This window comes from Macaca mulatta, chromosome 6, assembly GCF_049350105.2.
Source record: "Macaca mulatta isolate MMU2019108-1 chromosome 6, T2T-MMU8v2.0, whole genome shotgun sequence".
NCBI lineage: Eukaryota > Metazoa > Chordata > Mammalia > Primates > Cercopithecidae > Macaca > Macaca mulatta.
In genome coordinates this window covers 142,131,447-142,147,861 of record NC_133411.1, presented here as the reverse complement: position 1 = coordinate 142,147,861, position 16,415 = coordinate 142,131,447, and the positions used below count along the sequence as shown (strand labels likewise).

The 16,415-nt window shown below is 48.5% G+C and overlaps 1 protein-coding gene across 7 annotated transcripts in view; it reads left to right on the top strand.

The window, feature by feature from the left end:
- Positions 1-16,415, top strand: part of FSTL4 (follistatin like 4) — a 417,315-nt gene that overhangs the window by 372,281 nt on the left and 28,619 nt on the right. For all 7 annotated transcript variants that reach the window (XM_078005171.1, XM_028849721.2, XM_078005173.1 and 4 more), the window contains one exon: positions 8,777-8,897. In XM_078005171.1, coding sequence (XP_077861297.1) covers positions 8,777-8,897 — 121 coding nt within the window. The remainder of the gene's footprint in view (positions 1-8,776; positions 8,898-16,415) is intronic.

Below are 16,415 nucleotides of genomic sequence, written 5' to 3'. Positions count from 1 at the left end.
AGGGCCAGGGAACAGGAACTGGCAGAAATAGGGACAGGGCATCTCAAAAGTCACAGGTAATGGCTGATGGGCTGAACCATCACAAGTGTTGTTGCCAGTGTTGTTATCATTCATACACAGCGCAGGCTCCGTGCCGGTCAGGCCATAAGCATCACCTCATCCCATACCCCTGCGCCGTGAGGCACATGAGGTTAAGTCATTCAGAGGAGTAGAGAACTTGTCTGTGGGCCTACAGCCGCCTACATGCCTTGGCCCAGAGCTCTCTGGGTTCCTTGCTTGTGGGACATACTACCTAGCCCCCAGCAATTCCAAGTCTTTGCTGTGGGGCTGTCTGTAGTTCCCAGGCCCCAGTGGAATGTATCAAATTGGATATGGGTCCCTGTGTGTGGAGCTCCTATTCTTACTGGCTGCTGGCCTCTGGCCCCAGCAAGGAAGGAAGCAACGTGCTCTGAGACCAGCACGTGGAATTGTTTAGCAAGGATATTCTGAGGGGGAGAAAACATTTTTCTATTGTATTCTTTAAAAAAAGAAAGAGAAAAAACAAAAAGGCCTGCAACAAACTTGGTATATTTCAAATGACTTGAAAGAGCCACTCTTTTTTGTTTTGGATTTGTTTTTTGTTTTTTTTTCCACTGAGTCTCGCTATTTGGGGCTTTCAAATGTTGGCAGGCAGAGTACGGTGATAAAAGCAGAAAAACAAAACCTATTAGAAGAAAGTATTTGTGGCAGTGTTTGAAGGATGTGTTAAAAAAGGTTCACTTTTCTCCCCCTACCTAAATGGTATAAAACCAGGAACAAATAATTCTAATGAAGCGTATACTCTCAGCTAGCTCTTCTTTGGAAGTGAGTTATTAAAAAGACCAAAAGAAAATGATTTAGGAGCTCATGACTCATTTAATTTTTATTGTCTTTATATGAACCAGTCATGAATTCATTGTAAAAAGATGAGAGGCGTTTGATTAGCATGGAGAGCTGTTTGCACCACGATAGACAGTGGTTGTAGGCTCTGCATTAAAATAATCTCATTAAACGCTTGGGTACATTTTGTTTTAAAATCTTAGAAAACACTACACTTGAAGCACTTAAAGGCTTTGACCAATTCTCTGTAGCATGTGACAAAAACATCTGAACATCCAGTTCTTTTGAGTATTGAATGAGTTCAAACCATTGAGAGTGTTGTCCAGAGCTCTCCAAGATATGAGGGCCAGGGCCTGTGGTACTCCAGCCTGTGGAACTTGTGGGGTGACTCTGCCCCGCCAAGTGTCTCCTCTGGCCTTTGCTTTCTCAGTGCCTCTTTTGAGGTCCTCTTTCCCCTTTTAGGGGAAAGCCTTATGGGAAGCCCTGGCCTCAGGGCTTGACTTGTACTCAGTGACCACTTCCGGCCCCATCTCCAAGGTACAGGGTCCTTCAGGAAGGTTCTGATTCCACTTCTATACCCTGAGTGCAGAGCCCAGGAACTCCCCACAGAGTCTCTTCCTCACTGCCTCCCTACAGAGGCCCAGCCAATGAAGGAGGCCGATTGGTGCCTCTCTTGGCCACTACAGATTGGAGACCACCCCTCCAAGGTGGGGTGCACTCTCCGCACTGAGCAAGGACAAGGGAGCCACCAGGAGGTCCTGCAGCCCCTGAGCCATGCCCAAGCACTGCTCTTCCTCCCCTTCCCCAGCCCCATGCAGCGGAGCTCACATTCAGCCTGTTTCAGGTTTTGTCTACAGCAAACAAGACTGCAGTAAACATCCTTACACACACCTCTTTGCACATGTGTGTAAGTTGACATGTAAGATAAGTTCTTGGAAGTGGTGCATTTTCAGTTTTGATGGATTTTGCCAAATCTCCCTCCAAAATAGCTGCACCAGTCCACGCCCTCTCCAACAACGTGTGAGAGTTTTGAACACCATGTCAGGAGAAAATTTCTAACTGAAAGTCGTCTTGGTCCCTGAAATGAGCCGTAGAAGGAAATTTACTTAAATCCTCTCTGGAGTGTCTCAAGGTCAGGAATCAGCTGTCATGGCTGTGAGTGTGGTCCAGGTTAGAGTCAGGAGCTGGAACCCTTGGTAAAGACTGCTCAGCCTGGGTCCCCATGATCCAAGGGTCCCCAGGAAGAGGGTTGCAGGTTTTCCAAAGGAAAGCAGTAGGTGTGAGGTGGTCTGGAACTTCAGATGACTGCTGCAGTGCAGTCTAGAACCTGAGTCCCTTCCCGCCCCAGCTGGGGATGCCAGGCTAATTAGCCAAGGAGCCAAAGCCCCATTCAAGGGCTCAGGCCTGCACCTCACCAGAGGGCCCCTTAGCTGCCACCCCTACTACATAACACTCTGGAGTCCTGGCAGGTCAAGAGGTATTTGCCCTCTGGCCTCTAAGCGTTGACAAGTGGAGGGTTCAGAGCAATGTCTGTGGCATGAGCCTTCTGTTGCAGGTGCCTGGGCACCTGTGTATACCCAGATAATCAGGTTTGTCCCTCTATGCAATTCCAGCACACATACCACTAGGTCAGAACTTCCCCATTTGAGTTTTTGAGCCAACTGAAGTTGGCTCTTCCACAGAAGACGCCCTCAATTCTGACATAGACGAAGTCAGGTTGTTCCCAAAACCACCCTAGGGTTCAACAGTTTGCTGGAAAAACTCACAAACTCATTGTAAGTGTTATACTCACAGTTAAAGTTTAATACAGCAAACAGAGTACAGATTAAAGTCAGCCAAGTGACAAAGCCCACAGGGTAGAGCCCAGGAGGGCTCTGAACGTGGAACCTCTGTTCTCTCCCAGTGGAGTCATAGACACGTCACTGTCATGGCGTCAGTTTCCCAGAGAAGCTCACCCAGGCCTCGGTGTCCAAAGTTTTTGCTGGAGCTCATTCAAATACTGCCCACGTGGCTGCCCCCTTGTCCCCAGCCCCTCCAGAGGCAGAACTGATACTACCTGGCCCAAAGACCCCAGGCAAATAAAGAGACCCCTATGAGGCATGACATTCCAGAGCCTAGAGATTGCCTCCCTGTAGCCAAAGAGGGCAAGGCCAGACCTCCCTGGGTAATATGAATTCTTCACTATTCTTCCTCTCAGGGCTCCCCAGAAGGTAGCATGCTAGGCTAACACACCTCCCTGAAGTCAGCAAATATTCATTGAGCTCCAGTTACGCACAGGAACCATATGACATGCTGAGGATAATACAGTCATGCACAAAGAGATGAGTCATCCTCAAGAGATGAGGGCCTCCCCTTTGGCACCCACGGTCAGAAGGAGAGACTGACTGCACACACCAGAGGACACCCAAGTCAGCCAGGGACCACACATGCCCTGAGCCTTGGAGGAACGAGGTGCTCTCCCCACAGTGGCTTCTCTCATGCCTCCAACTCCCTCTTCCAGACCTGAACCTGGGAACGGGCAGGAGGACAGGCCACTCCGAGTTGTTCACACTGAATGCAGCTGCCCACAACAGCCCTCTTCCAGGGGGCTCAGTCAGCTACTTAGAGATTGCTCCAAGTTGCAGAGACTTCTTTTTCTTGAGAGGACTCTGAGAAAGAGGATGGTTCTTCAGGTCTTTGCAGGATGGCAAGTCTGTCCTATGAGGGGCTGGAAGGAAGTGAATGGCGCTGTAACCTCAGTGTTGGTCACGGAGGTCAGCACTAGAGAGCCAATGTGTTGGTATGTGTGTGCACTCATGCATGTCCATCATGTGTGCCATGTATCCATGTAGATGTTTGAGTGTGCTCCCTCCCCCATGTGTGCGTTCACATGTACTGCCTGTGTCCATGTGGATGCCTGTGTGTGCTCACCCACATGTGCATGCTGTCCTGGCTTGGTCTGGATAAGGGCCAGGCAAGTCTAGATGTGTTTGAGGAATGGCCATCACCAAGGCACTGCATGTCACTCTGTGTTTAGGTTCGCTGCATTCGACTGTGCGGTGAGATGCTACAGTTAGTGGCATTCTAGCAGCCAGAATTGAAGGATTGTGGGGGAAGAGACCCCCCCCTTTACTCCCTCCTCCCACAGAGAGCCAGGGGTGCTCCTGAGGAGGGCAACCTTGGAAAAGCTCTGAATAATTGTTTCTAAACTGAGTCTGAACTTGTAACATTGACAGCATCATTAACCTAAACTCTAATATCACTCTGGAGTCCTTGCGTTGAACATTTAGTCACTAAATATTCAGTATTGATGGCTCATTTCCATATTGCTTATACCTGACTCCCATGGATCACTGTGACAACATCCCCCATCTCATCTCTGTTTAACTATTGTTTAATACTTAAGTCTCATTTAATTGTGTTCTTTATTAAGGGCAGATACTTAAAAATTGCTTTTTAAGAAGCGAGAACCATGTCTTTAAAATCATCTCTTTCCCAAAAAACAGATATGCATCAATACAAAGAATAGTCTAATCTGACATCTGTTTATTTCTGTAAGGAACCTTGATTTTGCTAATACAGTTCTATGCATCAGAGCAAAAAAAAAAAAAAAGCTATCCATAAAGAGACAAGTACAGAGATGCAATCAAGCGTTGATAGCAGTATTCAGATGTATCTCAAAGAACATTCAGGAGAGGAAGGATTGCAGGCTTAGTTTTATGTAGCTTCTTATAAATCAATTGTTAAAGTAATTTTCTCACATTCAATGAGGTAAATTTGATTTCTATAGCCGGTATTCATATCCAGAAAACAATATGCACTTTGTTCTGTCATTATATGATGCCCATCATTTTCACCCAGAGATGTTATTTTACTTATTACAGAGTCAGCTTCTCCCCCGTGCTGAAGCCACAGGCAGGTGATGCTTAGGTGCTCACAGAAGAGCCATAACACACCCAGCAGCCCCTCAAGTCCTCCAAGAGCTGACACACACCCCTTAGCACCTGAGTGATTGCCCAAGAGTTAAGTGTCTGCTCCTGGGGAGCAGGGATTTGTACTTGGTAAGGAAGAAAAAAACAGACGGCGAGGTTAAATGACTATGTTGGAGGCACAGCACAAGTCATCAGTAGAGGGTGGGAATCCATGTGTGATAGGCTTTTCCAGCTCTTCCTGCTGCTCTGAGCTTTGGTCAATTCCAGCGTGCCCCAGCCTGAGGAGCGCAAAGGAGCCTCGAGTTCTCCCGAGGGCTGCAGGATGGAGAAGGGGACAAGTGAGGAAGTGGGGACGAGACTTGAGACCAGTGCTCTGCTCTTCCCACCAGCTGCCTCATTTTGAGCCTGTGTGGCTGGGTAATATTTGAGTGGATGGGAAGGCAGGTGGGCACCTCGGCTGTCAAACTGAAAGAATCCCCACAGAAAGCCTAGCTCAGTGCCCTGTGCAGTCCACTCGACAGCTATTTTTTGAGGGCCCACTGTGCACCAGGACTGTGCCACGCACACAGGGCACAAGCCTCCCTGCCCTCCTCTGCAGAGCTCACATTCTGCAAGCGAAGACAGACAGCAAACGAGGTAAGTACAGAAAGCAGCAGGCGGCACAGCAGTGGGTCCACAGGAGGTGCCAAGCAGGGTGTGGGGCAGAGGTTAGGCTCCAGAGATGGGGCTGCCAGACAAGGTTGGAGCAGACTTGCAGGAGAGGGAGACAGACAGACGGCCCGGGAGGAGGGGAGCATGCCTGGCACCCTAGAGCAACAGCAAGGGGAGCGTGCGAGCGGACAGGGTCTGAGAGGGGCTGGCCCCCAGCAAACAAGGCTCTGAGTATGAGGGGCATGATGCATCTGCCTCAGGGCAGAGGCTGCGGGCCGGAAGCCGGGGTCCCTAGCATCCCCCAGGAAGGTGGCGACGGGCCAGAGCAGGAACCGTGGAGGTGGTGGGAGAAGACCCCACTCTGAAGAATCTGCAAGGAGAGCCTAGTGTCTCAGCCCCTGGGGAACTGGGCTTTTGTTTTGTTTTCTGGATTGGGGTTTTCAGGGTTTTTTTCCTGACGATTAAATACATACAAGGTGATGTGTAAGTTCCCAGCACACGGTAACCTCTGAAGACCATATGTTGGTATTAATGAGTATCATACTGAGGCTGATAGCTGGGAACAGTGGCCTTGAGGCAGCCCTCAGAGCCCAGGGCCCATCTCAACCTGAGGAATGTAGTGGTGCTGATGACTAAGCAACATCATACAGGTGGTGATGAGGGCAGGGCCTGCCAGGGCCTGAGACCAGCTTCAAGGGCCGTCATGAGAAGGGGCTATGGGTGTGAAGGCTCAGGAAGGCAGTTTGGAGGGAAAATGCCAGCACGTTCACAGCGCCAGGCTCCCTGCAAGCAGTTCTGGTTTTTGCCCTCTGGGATGGTGTCTACCCTGGGACCCGCCAACTGGGGCGCTGAGGAGTTTCCAAGCCCTGCCACCCCTTTCCCTTTGAAATGGCTGTACCATCGCAGGATGCCATCCCACCACTGAGACTCCAAGCTAAAGAGATTTTCCTCCAGACTTAGGTATTGACACAGGAAACAGCTTAGACTAGAAATATGTCGGCCCCAGAACTGACTAGTCATTAACTTTTCATAAGCAACTCAGGTATGAACCTTTTATCACTCTGTTATGATGCAGGACAAATCAGCTATCTGGTGTTTTATTTTATTATGGAGGCTTCCGCAGAATGGTAGGAAAGGGCTCTTTGAAGCAGAGCAATGTTTCACAGCAAACTCTCAGGGTTCCCGCAGGCCTCTGCAACATTTTACTTCTTTGGGAGCACTGCTAGGAGTTTTTCTCCTGACATTGCAAGCAGGCTGCGTGTGCCCACCGTCTACCTTCCTGCCTTTGCCCTACCCCAAGCTTCACTCTGGGCCGGCACCCCTTCATCCGGCTAATTAGCTAGAAAGTGTCTTTTGTTTTTTTGTTTTTTTGTTTTTTGTTTTTTTTTTGAGGTGGGGTCTCGCTCTGTCACCCAGGCTGGAGTGCAGTGGCACGATCTCAGCTCACTGCAACCTCCACCTCCCGGGTTCAAGCGATTCTCCTACTTCAGCCTCCTGAGCAGCTGGGACTACAGGCGCCCACGTCCATGCCCAGCTAATTTGTTGTTGTTGTTGTTGTTGTTGTTGTGTTTTTAGTAGAGACAGGGTTTCACCATGTTGGCCAGGCTGGTCTCAAACTCCTGACCTCAAGTGATCTGCCCACCTCGGCCTCTGGAAGTGTTGGGATTACAGGCATGAGCCACCGCACCCATCCCAGAAAGTGTCTTTAAGGGGTTTCGGGACCACTGTGGCCGGGCCTTCTGGAGTGTGAGCAAGAGAGAGCACTGGCATTTCAGGGACAGGAGCTCACATGAATATCAGTGGAGGACCCAGGGAGCTGCCCTCAGCTGCTCTTAGCCCTCATGCCACCATGGCCTTCTCTCCTGCCACCAGAATGCTTCTGTGGGAAAAGGGAGCTCAGAAAGGGCCAGGGAATGGCAGGAGGGATGATTTGGTGTTTGCTCCAGGAGGTCAAGAGGAGTTTTACATCTTCTGCTAATAATAACAAGAAAAATAACATCCCCCATGTATATCATGCACCCCACATTCAAAAATACATTCATATACATTTTCTCACCAGATCTCCCAACACCGCATAAGGCAGGCAGGCCATATATATTGTCCACAACTTACAGGTGGAGAAGCCAGTGCCCCAAGAGACTGGGTACGCTGGTCAATGGCAGAGCTCAAGCTAAATCCTGGATCTCCTGAGTTCCCATCACTCCCCGCCGATGACAGTGCACAGCCCCCGTGCTCATCAGTGAGCCTGGGCCTTCTCTGTACCATCAGTTCTGAGCACCATATCCTGGGAGATGTCCGGTAGCCAAGGCCCAACCTGATGAGGGCTCTCTGTAGAAAGTGGGTAACTCCAATCCCTGGCATGTCTGTAGTTGGTGCCTAGAAGGGCCAGCATTGGGCACAGGTCTGCAAAAGGGAAGGCAGCTGACTGGGAAAGTGCTCGGTGCCCAGTGCTCATCAGGGGACTCTGATGCAGCCAAAAGCCCCTCCTTCCCATCCCTCCCCTATGCACTGGCCCAATAAGACCCCATCGTGTGAGGCTGCAGAGATGACAGTGCTGAGGCTTATTAAGCCATTTCCTGTGGAACCCGTGGGCTTCTGCCCTTCCTCATGCTCTCTGATGTTCCTGCCCTGTTTTTTTTGTTTGCCCCATTTTCCCCTTAGTTCTATTTCCCTTCCCTTGGGTTACCAAGATGTCTGCAAGCAGCCTGAAATCATTCTGGGATTGAGGTGGGATCTAAACCATAGGCAGGCCAACTGCAGCCCATGGGCCAAATCCAGGCCACAAACTTTAAATAAAACTTCAGTGGAACACAGCCACGTTCATTAATTTATGTCATGAAGGCTATTTTCATGCTGTAATGGCGGAGTTGGGTATTTGGCAGAAACTGTGTTACCCAGGAAGCCAAAAATACCTGCTCGCTGGCCCCTTAAGAAAGTCGGCTAACCCCTGCTCCAAACAAGGCCTGGCCTCCAGAAACAGAGCTGCTCATCAGGTGAGCAAGATCCCTGAGAAACAAGCATGCAGCAGGTAAATGGGGGGACACGTGGGCCTAGTTGCTTGAAATTGAGAGCGCATGTGCTGGGGGAAGGATTCAAACCAGGCCTCATGGAGGAGGTGCCAGGTACACAAGGCCTTAAACAGATGCAGGGCTCTGGACCCACCATGTGAAGACGAGATAGGGTTGGTTGCTGCTGCCCAGGACGGCTCACCCCTACAGACAGCCCTGGCTGAGCCAGGGCCAGGCAGAAAGGAACTGTCTCCCAGCTGCAGGATTTCTGGAAAAGCAGGAGACAGCTATGGTTTCCAGCCTGTTCAATAAAGAGGCCGGTCTCATCGTCGTCTTTGCCCTGTGCAGGACTTCGGAGAGGATGATTCCCTGTACATCACCAAGGTGACCACCATCCACATGGGCAATTACACCTGCCATGCTTCCGGCCACGAGCAGCTGTTCCAGACCCACGTCCTGCAGGTGAATGGTTAGTAAATGGCTCCATGCATGTTGTCCCCTCAAAGCCTCCCCAAACTGCTGCTCAGATCAACCCTCGCACCCTCCTGTATTCTGTCTTCTTAAAGAAATAGCTAACCCCAAAATATCTCATCTCACTTATAAGTAAAGGGGAACTGTGTGGAAAGGGCAGAGTCTGTTGACCAATTTTCCTATTTGGCTCCAACCAAAGCCTCCACAGATGAAACAAATCCAAGTGCCATGGCGTGAGCCATTCAGGCCAGTCACGCTTGGCAGCTGGGGCTCCCACAGACCACGTGGAGTGTGGAGCATGCCCCTTAGGCAACACGGTGCTGGTGAGCCGCTGTGGCCTCTGGATCCAGCGAGAGCAGAAACTGAAACCCACCACTCCAGGTGGTATGGAACCATATCACTTGTTCAATTAGGAGCCTGTATTTCCTCCGACAAGGGCTTGTGTCCATCTCCCTCCCCAGGAGGCCCAATGAGCCTCTTCTTAGACAAGCCAGGACAGAAACTGAGGCTTGGAAGCTTTTCCTTGATTCTCACAGGCCTCTGTGTTGCCAGGAGTCCCTGAAGAATTCACTGCCTCGTAATTACAGTGGCCAGGGTTTTCCCAGCACTTGCCTTGGTCAGTCCCTGTAATCAGCCCTTCACATAGACCTTCCCATCCATGTATCTTAATCCACTTCATGGATGATTTGCTAAAAAAAGGTCACTTGCCTGGGGTCACATAACTGCTGGGTGTTGCTCTGGATCCAAACCCTATACTCTGACCTCTAGGTCACACTGCTGGCTGCCTTAATCTGGTCTGATGAAATAGAGTATGTATATAATGCTTGGGAAATGCCTGGCAGAGGATGTAGTTCAAAGTCCAAGGTAGGGCAGACACAGGGATGATTGTTGGTGTAGCTCAAGCCAAATTTAGCTATAGTTGGTGCACACAGATGGTCAGAGCTGGTGGCCCCTCAGAGAGCCTCCTTCCCATTATACAGATTGGGAAATCAAGACCCAGAGAAAATGTTCAAACCAAGAATAGAATATAGGCCGCTTCTCCCTGGAGCTGCCACACTGCCAGCAGCGGAGGCAGGATCCCATACACAGGCGGGGCCACCAGCTTCTGGGACTTCCCCTTCCATGACTCTGCCCTGACTCGATTGACTAAAGAAACCATTTCAGGCAACTACTTCCTCTTTCAAATTATTAGTATAATTTGCCCATGGCCCAGACCTCCCAGAGATGTGGCCCGAGCACTGACAATGATTTATAACTTTGGGTAAACCTCTTGCATTGTTTTCATAGGAAGGAAAAAGAACTTCAGACATAAATGATTAATCCATTAAATTAAAAACACTCTCGACCTCCCCACAGTTCAGACAAGTCGCGATTCATTCCCAAAAACACAATAATAACCTCCTGAATCTGTTTATTACTCCCGCATGCTACTTTCGTGGCTGTGCCTCCTACTTAAGGATGTATTTACGCTGCCTTTCACGTTGGGAATGGTCGGTGTTTCCCAAAGACAGTGGGCCTTTGTGTTATGGATGCAAATGTTTTCACTTGAAGGTTTTCAAATTTAAGAGAAAATGAGGCTGGTGTGGTGGCTCACGCCTAAAATCACAGCACTTTGGGAGGTTGAGGCTGGATCGCTTGAGCCCAAGAGTTCGAGCCCAGCCTGGCCAACATGGTGAAACCCTGTCTCTACAAAAAATACAAAAATTACCCATGTGTGGTGGCATGTGCCTGTAATCCCAGCTACTTGGGAGGCTGAGGCATGAGAATCGCTTGAACCCGGCAGGTGAAGTTTGCAATGAGCTGAGATAGCACTGCTGCACTCCAGCCTGGGCAACAGAGGGAGACTCTATCTCAAAAAAAAAGGGAGAAAATGAATGTGTGTGCCTAGGATATATTAATTTCACATTATTTTTAATGTGTGGATTAACACAAAAGGAAAAGAGATCAGGGCCAAAGGAAAGAGTTGGGTCTCTGCCATGTTGCCAGCAGAGAGCTTGGTCTCCGCCTTTCCTGGCAGGGCCCCAGGAACTTCACACACCCACATAGACGCTCCCTGTCCACACTTCCATCCTCCTGGCGGGAGGCTGGATCCAGAGCTCCAGCACGGGTAGGAGCTGCCCAGAGCTGGCTCTAACTTCAAGTGTGGACAACACTTCAGGGTGTTTTCAAGGAGAAAAATGGGGCATAATTGAGAGAGAAACTGGGATAAAGAGAAGGGTTTTTTTTTTTTTCCAAGGTAGGAGAAATAGAAGCATTATGTGGGCTAACAGGAAAAATCCAGTAGAAAAGGGGACCAGGATGCAGGAGTGAAAGGCGTGGGAGCTATGTCCAAGCGGGGGTGGTGTCTAGGTAGTAGGTGAGCGTGACATGAGAATGGTCTGGAAGTGGCAACGAGGGCCCAGGAGGACGCCTACCCCACCTCCCACCCTAGTGGTACCAAGAGAAAGGGCTGCCTCTGAAGCCGCTGCAGGAGAAGCTGCATCCTCAGGAGGAAGCCAGGTTTCCATTGGCGCAAGAAGGTGAAGGAGCACTCATAGAAGAGTCTGAGGATGTGGGAGATGTTGCTAATGACAGCACATGAGTTCCAGAAGGCATAACAGAAGGTTCTGGGGAGGAGGGATGCCCCAGAGGCCTAGGCTGCTTGTGGAGATTGGCATGATCTGGGATAAGGGGCAGGAGGAGAAGAGGCCTAATGATCCCCAGTAGAGAGTTGGGGCAAAACTGGGGAGACACAGGGGCACCAGAGCTGGAGCAGACACATCTGAGGCTCCCTCTTTAGTGCTGCTGAAGGGCTGGAGGCCAGTGGGGAGTCATCTTACCTGCTTTGGCTCAAAAAACCCTCAAGACCAGCAGAGTGAGCATCTCACTCTAGGTACATGTGAGCCATTTTTTTGCCCCTGCTAATGGAGACCCAGGTGTCTTGCATTTAGTAATTTTTTTTTTCTGACGGAGTCTGGCTATGTTGCCCAGGCTGGAGTGCAGTGGTGCGATCTCAGCTCACTGCAAGCTCCACTTACCGGGTTCACACCATTCTCCTGCCTCAGCCTCCCAAGTAGCTGGGACTACAGGCACCCGCCACCACACCCAGCTAATTTTTTGTATTTTTAGTAGAGACAGGGTTTCACCGTGTTAGCCAGGATGGTCTCAATCTCCTGACCTCGTGATCCACCTGCCTCGGCCTCCCAAAGTGCTGGGATTACAGGTGTGAGCCACCGTGCCCGGTCTACTCATGTATTTTTAAGTGAATGATTCATTCCACACCCTTGACTTGCAGTCAGGTTTCATTTTGTTCTAGAACACTGGCATGCACTTCAGTTCAAAATTAGCCCTGAATTGGTCTGGGAGAGCTTCCAAGTCAGGACTGACTCAGGGTCTCCCTTGGAACCTGTTAGGTAAATGCACATCCTCCAGCCCCATCTCAGATCTTAGGAATCAGACACTGGGGGTGAGCCCAGCATTGTGCTTTACCAAGCTCCCGCCATGTGCCCTCTGCAATTCATGTGGGTCTGCAGGATTCCTATCAGAGGCCAGGGCTGAGGCACAGGCCAGTGTCCAGCACTGGTGCTGGCCACCTCACTGAGGGGCCGGTGTACCACCCACCATACAGAGGCAAGCTCATTCCTTAAGTTTCCAGTTCACTGGACAAGCCCACCACCAGTAAAAGGACAGGCATTGCAGACATCAGGAAGCACTTCCTGGGTGAACTGAGAGTGTGGAGCCTAGTCCCTATTCTGACAATTTTCTGGGACCACTGTCCCCATGCTCCCAAAGCTCCCTCTGGAAGTGATTGTCTCATTCATGGTTAATTCTTGAATCACCTCCCCCAGACAGAAAGCTCCATGAGGGTACGGCCTGAGGCTGTCTCACCCACTGCTGTGTGTGACATACCTGACACTTGGCTGGCATTTAGTAAACTTTGGCTACACAGTATTGAATTGACAGCTTTGTAAAATGCAGCAAGATCATCAAGATGGTGCCACACTCAGAAGGCCCTCAGCTTTTCCGTGGTCCTCTCTCCCTCCACCCCACTTTGCAACATTTGTCAAACTTTGTACTATCTGGTATAGCAAAATACAATCACTCTCCTTTTTCAAAATTTCCTCAGCTGTTCTTGCATATTTTTTCTTCTAAATTCAGAATTGTTTTGTCAAGCCCCTACCAATTGATTTTTTTTTTTTTTTAAGACAGGGTCTCCCTCAGTTGCCCAGGTTGGAGTGCAATAGCATGATCTAGGCTCACTGCAGCTTCAACTTCCCAGGCTCAAGCAGTCCTCCCATCTCAGCCTACCAAGTAGCTGGGATTACAGGTGCATGCCACCATATCTGGCTAATTTTTTGTATTTTTGGTAGAATCAGGGTTTCACCATGTTGCCCAGGCTGGTCTTGAACTCCTGGACTCAAGCGATCCGCCCATCTCAGCCTCCCAAAGTGCTGGGATTACAGACATGAGTCACTGCACCTGGCACCTACCAAATGATTTTTTAATTGGAGTTAGATTAAACATATGGCTTAATTTTGAATTTGTTTCCTAACGATATTAAGTCTTTCTACCCAAGAACATCTCTCTTCAACTATCCAAGCCTTTTTTAATATCATCAGTGAAGTTTTGTTGTTTTCTTCATTGACTTCCATTATATTTTCTGTCTGGCCATTGCTGGTGTATAAGCAAACTGTTAATTTTGTATGTTTTGGTACTGGCCTCTTTACGTACCAATTAATCCTTATAGCTTTATTGGTGCAGTACCTGGATATAGCCACATATCATTTTTCTCCACCTTGGTACTATTTGTACCTCTCATTTCTTGCCTTCCATTGACAACATCCAGCATGACATTGGGAGTCTGGTATTGTCTCCCTTCCTTTGTCCTTCTTCTGTTTTCCCAAATTAATGTTTCACCATTTGAAAAAGAATGGTGCCGTTTCTTCTTTTTATAGAGATATTCTTCATTGCATGAAGAAAATATCATTCTGTTCCTATTTTATTGAGAGTTTTTCCCCAAGAAATTGATTTTGAACTTTTTTCAAAGGCCCTTCTAGTGTCTAACAAGAGAATCGAATCGTTTTTCTCTTTGACTTCGGAATGATTAATGGTAGATTTCCTAATAGCCATTGAAACATATTACCCTTGCCCATAGTATGTTCTTTTAATACCATGCTAGATTTGACTTGTCGATATTCTACTTAGAATTTTGGTGTATCTTGTCCTAAGTGAGATCAGTCTGTAGTCTTTTTTGCATTCTCTGCCAGGTTCTGGTGTCCAGGTTATGCTACCTTCATGATGTAATTTGGAACATCTTCCCTGTTCTATGCTCTAAGAATTATTCATTCCTTAAATGAATGAAGGAATTATCTGAAAAAACTTGTCAGAATGCCTTTTGAGTTAGTAGTACTTTACGGTTGTTTCAAATATTCTCCCCTTAATTCAATGCTGGTACTTCCAAGTTTCCTTTTTTATTTTTATTATTATTATTTGAGAGAGGTTCTTGCTGTGTCACCCAGGCTGGAGTGCAGTGACGTAATCATGACTCACTACAGCCTCGACCTCCCGGGCTCAAGGGATCCTCCCGCCTCAGTCTCCTGAGTAGCTGGGACCAGAGAGGTGTGTGCCACCACACCTGACTAATGTTTGTATGTTGATGGAGATGGGGTTTTGCCATGTTGCCCAGGTTGGTCTCGAACATGTGGATTCAAGGGATCCGCCCACCTTGGCCTCCCAAACTGCTGAGATAATAGGCATGAGCCACCACACCTGGTCTAAAGTTTCCTTTTAAATGATCCATTTCGTTGAGACTTTCACATTTATTACCAATAATTGAATGTTCTCATATATTTTAATCCCCTCTGTGTTCTTTTTCTATTTTTACATTGATCAAACGTCCCAGGAATTTAGTTGTTTTGTTGGGTTTTACAAACAGCTCTTAGATTTTTTTTTTTTTTTTTTTTTTTTTTTTTTTTACCAGTTCTGCTCTTCAGCTTTCTCGTTGATTCATTCATTTTTGCTTCTGTCTCCACTGATGATTCTTCTACTTTATTTAAGTTTACTCTGTGGTTGCCAGGCAGGCTTGTAGAAATAGACAGTGATCTAGTAAGAACCCAAGCTTATTAACCCCAGGTCCTGGCCATTCCTACTCTAGAACTCTGGTGGCTCTACCCTACCACCTTCTCCAACCACCCCCCAGACCAGTACTCCAGGTTCTATCTCTGTGTTCCTGAATCCCGACCAAAATTCTATCTATTCAAAGGGAACCCCACTCCTCCCTCTACCCAAGGCAAGGTGTAGGGAAGTTTGTTTCTTTCCTCTTTGAATCAAGCAGGGAAGTTTCTTTCTTTCCTCTTTGGATCAAACAGGGGTCAGAGAAGAGAGCTACACATTTCTGTTGGAAGCAGTCCTCCAGATGTGCCTCCGCTGGAGCTCCGTGGACCTCCTCCATCCTTAGTGGCCTGACTTGTGACAGACTTTTCTGCCACTCCCTGGCATTCTCCCCCAGAGCTTAAAACAAAGAAAAACTGAGGCGAGGACTCCGACTTTATTGTTTTGGGTCTCTGTGTGGTTTGGTATTGGGTGCTCTGAGCTCATGTTATTGTCACAGCTCTGGGCCATTGGATGGGATTGTCTCCCTTGGCGGTTGTCCATTTAGCTTTCACCCCTGCCCCCAACTGTGTCCCACAGACAAGAGAAGACTTGAAATTCAGACTGAGTTGATGGAATTATGAGCAGCCCCTGAGGAGTTGTGACAGGAGCTACAGAGTTCATTTCTCACAGTGAGGCAGTGGAGTTTTTCTTTTATCCTCTGCCCGCCCCACATGAGTCACAAAAATTCTACCCCACTCAGGTCCCGGGATCCACACCATTGCCTGTTTCTACATAAGTACCAATTTGTTCTATGCTCTGGTCCCAAGAAAAACCAAAAAAAAATCTCAGTTCTAAAGTACTAGATGCTTTCTTATACTGAACAACAGTCCAGATGACTCTAGGAAAATGTAGCTGTCCACTTCAAGAAGAATCCGTCTCCCCCATCTCCAGGGGCAGTGTGTTTAGTTTAGTTTAGTTTAATATGCAGGTATGTTTACATGTCACAAATCCTTTTTGAAAGTGTGTAAAGTAAAAGGTATAGCTAATGAAGAACCCTCAATTCCACTAAAAATGATACTTATTTCCTGGACCCAAAGCTAGGGGTAGGAGGGAGGACCCTCGTTGCTTCTTCCAGGTCCCTCCCCACAGCCACACTGGGTAGGGCCAGAGCTCTGTGGAGGGTGTGGAGCCTTGCCCACCCATGCTTGTCTGGTGAGTGGGCAGGGTCACACCCCCAACCCTGAACTTGACTGCCAGGGCCCATGGCTGAGTCACTTCAAGCTGAGGAGGGCACACCTGGCCTTTCACCCATGCTCCGGGGGTTGAGAAGTGGAGAAATGAAAATGATCCACTGGAAAATGAATGGACTTCCCCAGAACAGAGGCCCTGCCAGTCAGTGCCATAAGTGTTTTGTAATACATTTCCTGCAAGAAATTAACCCCTA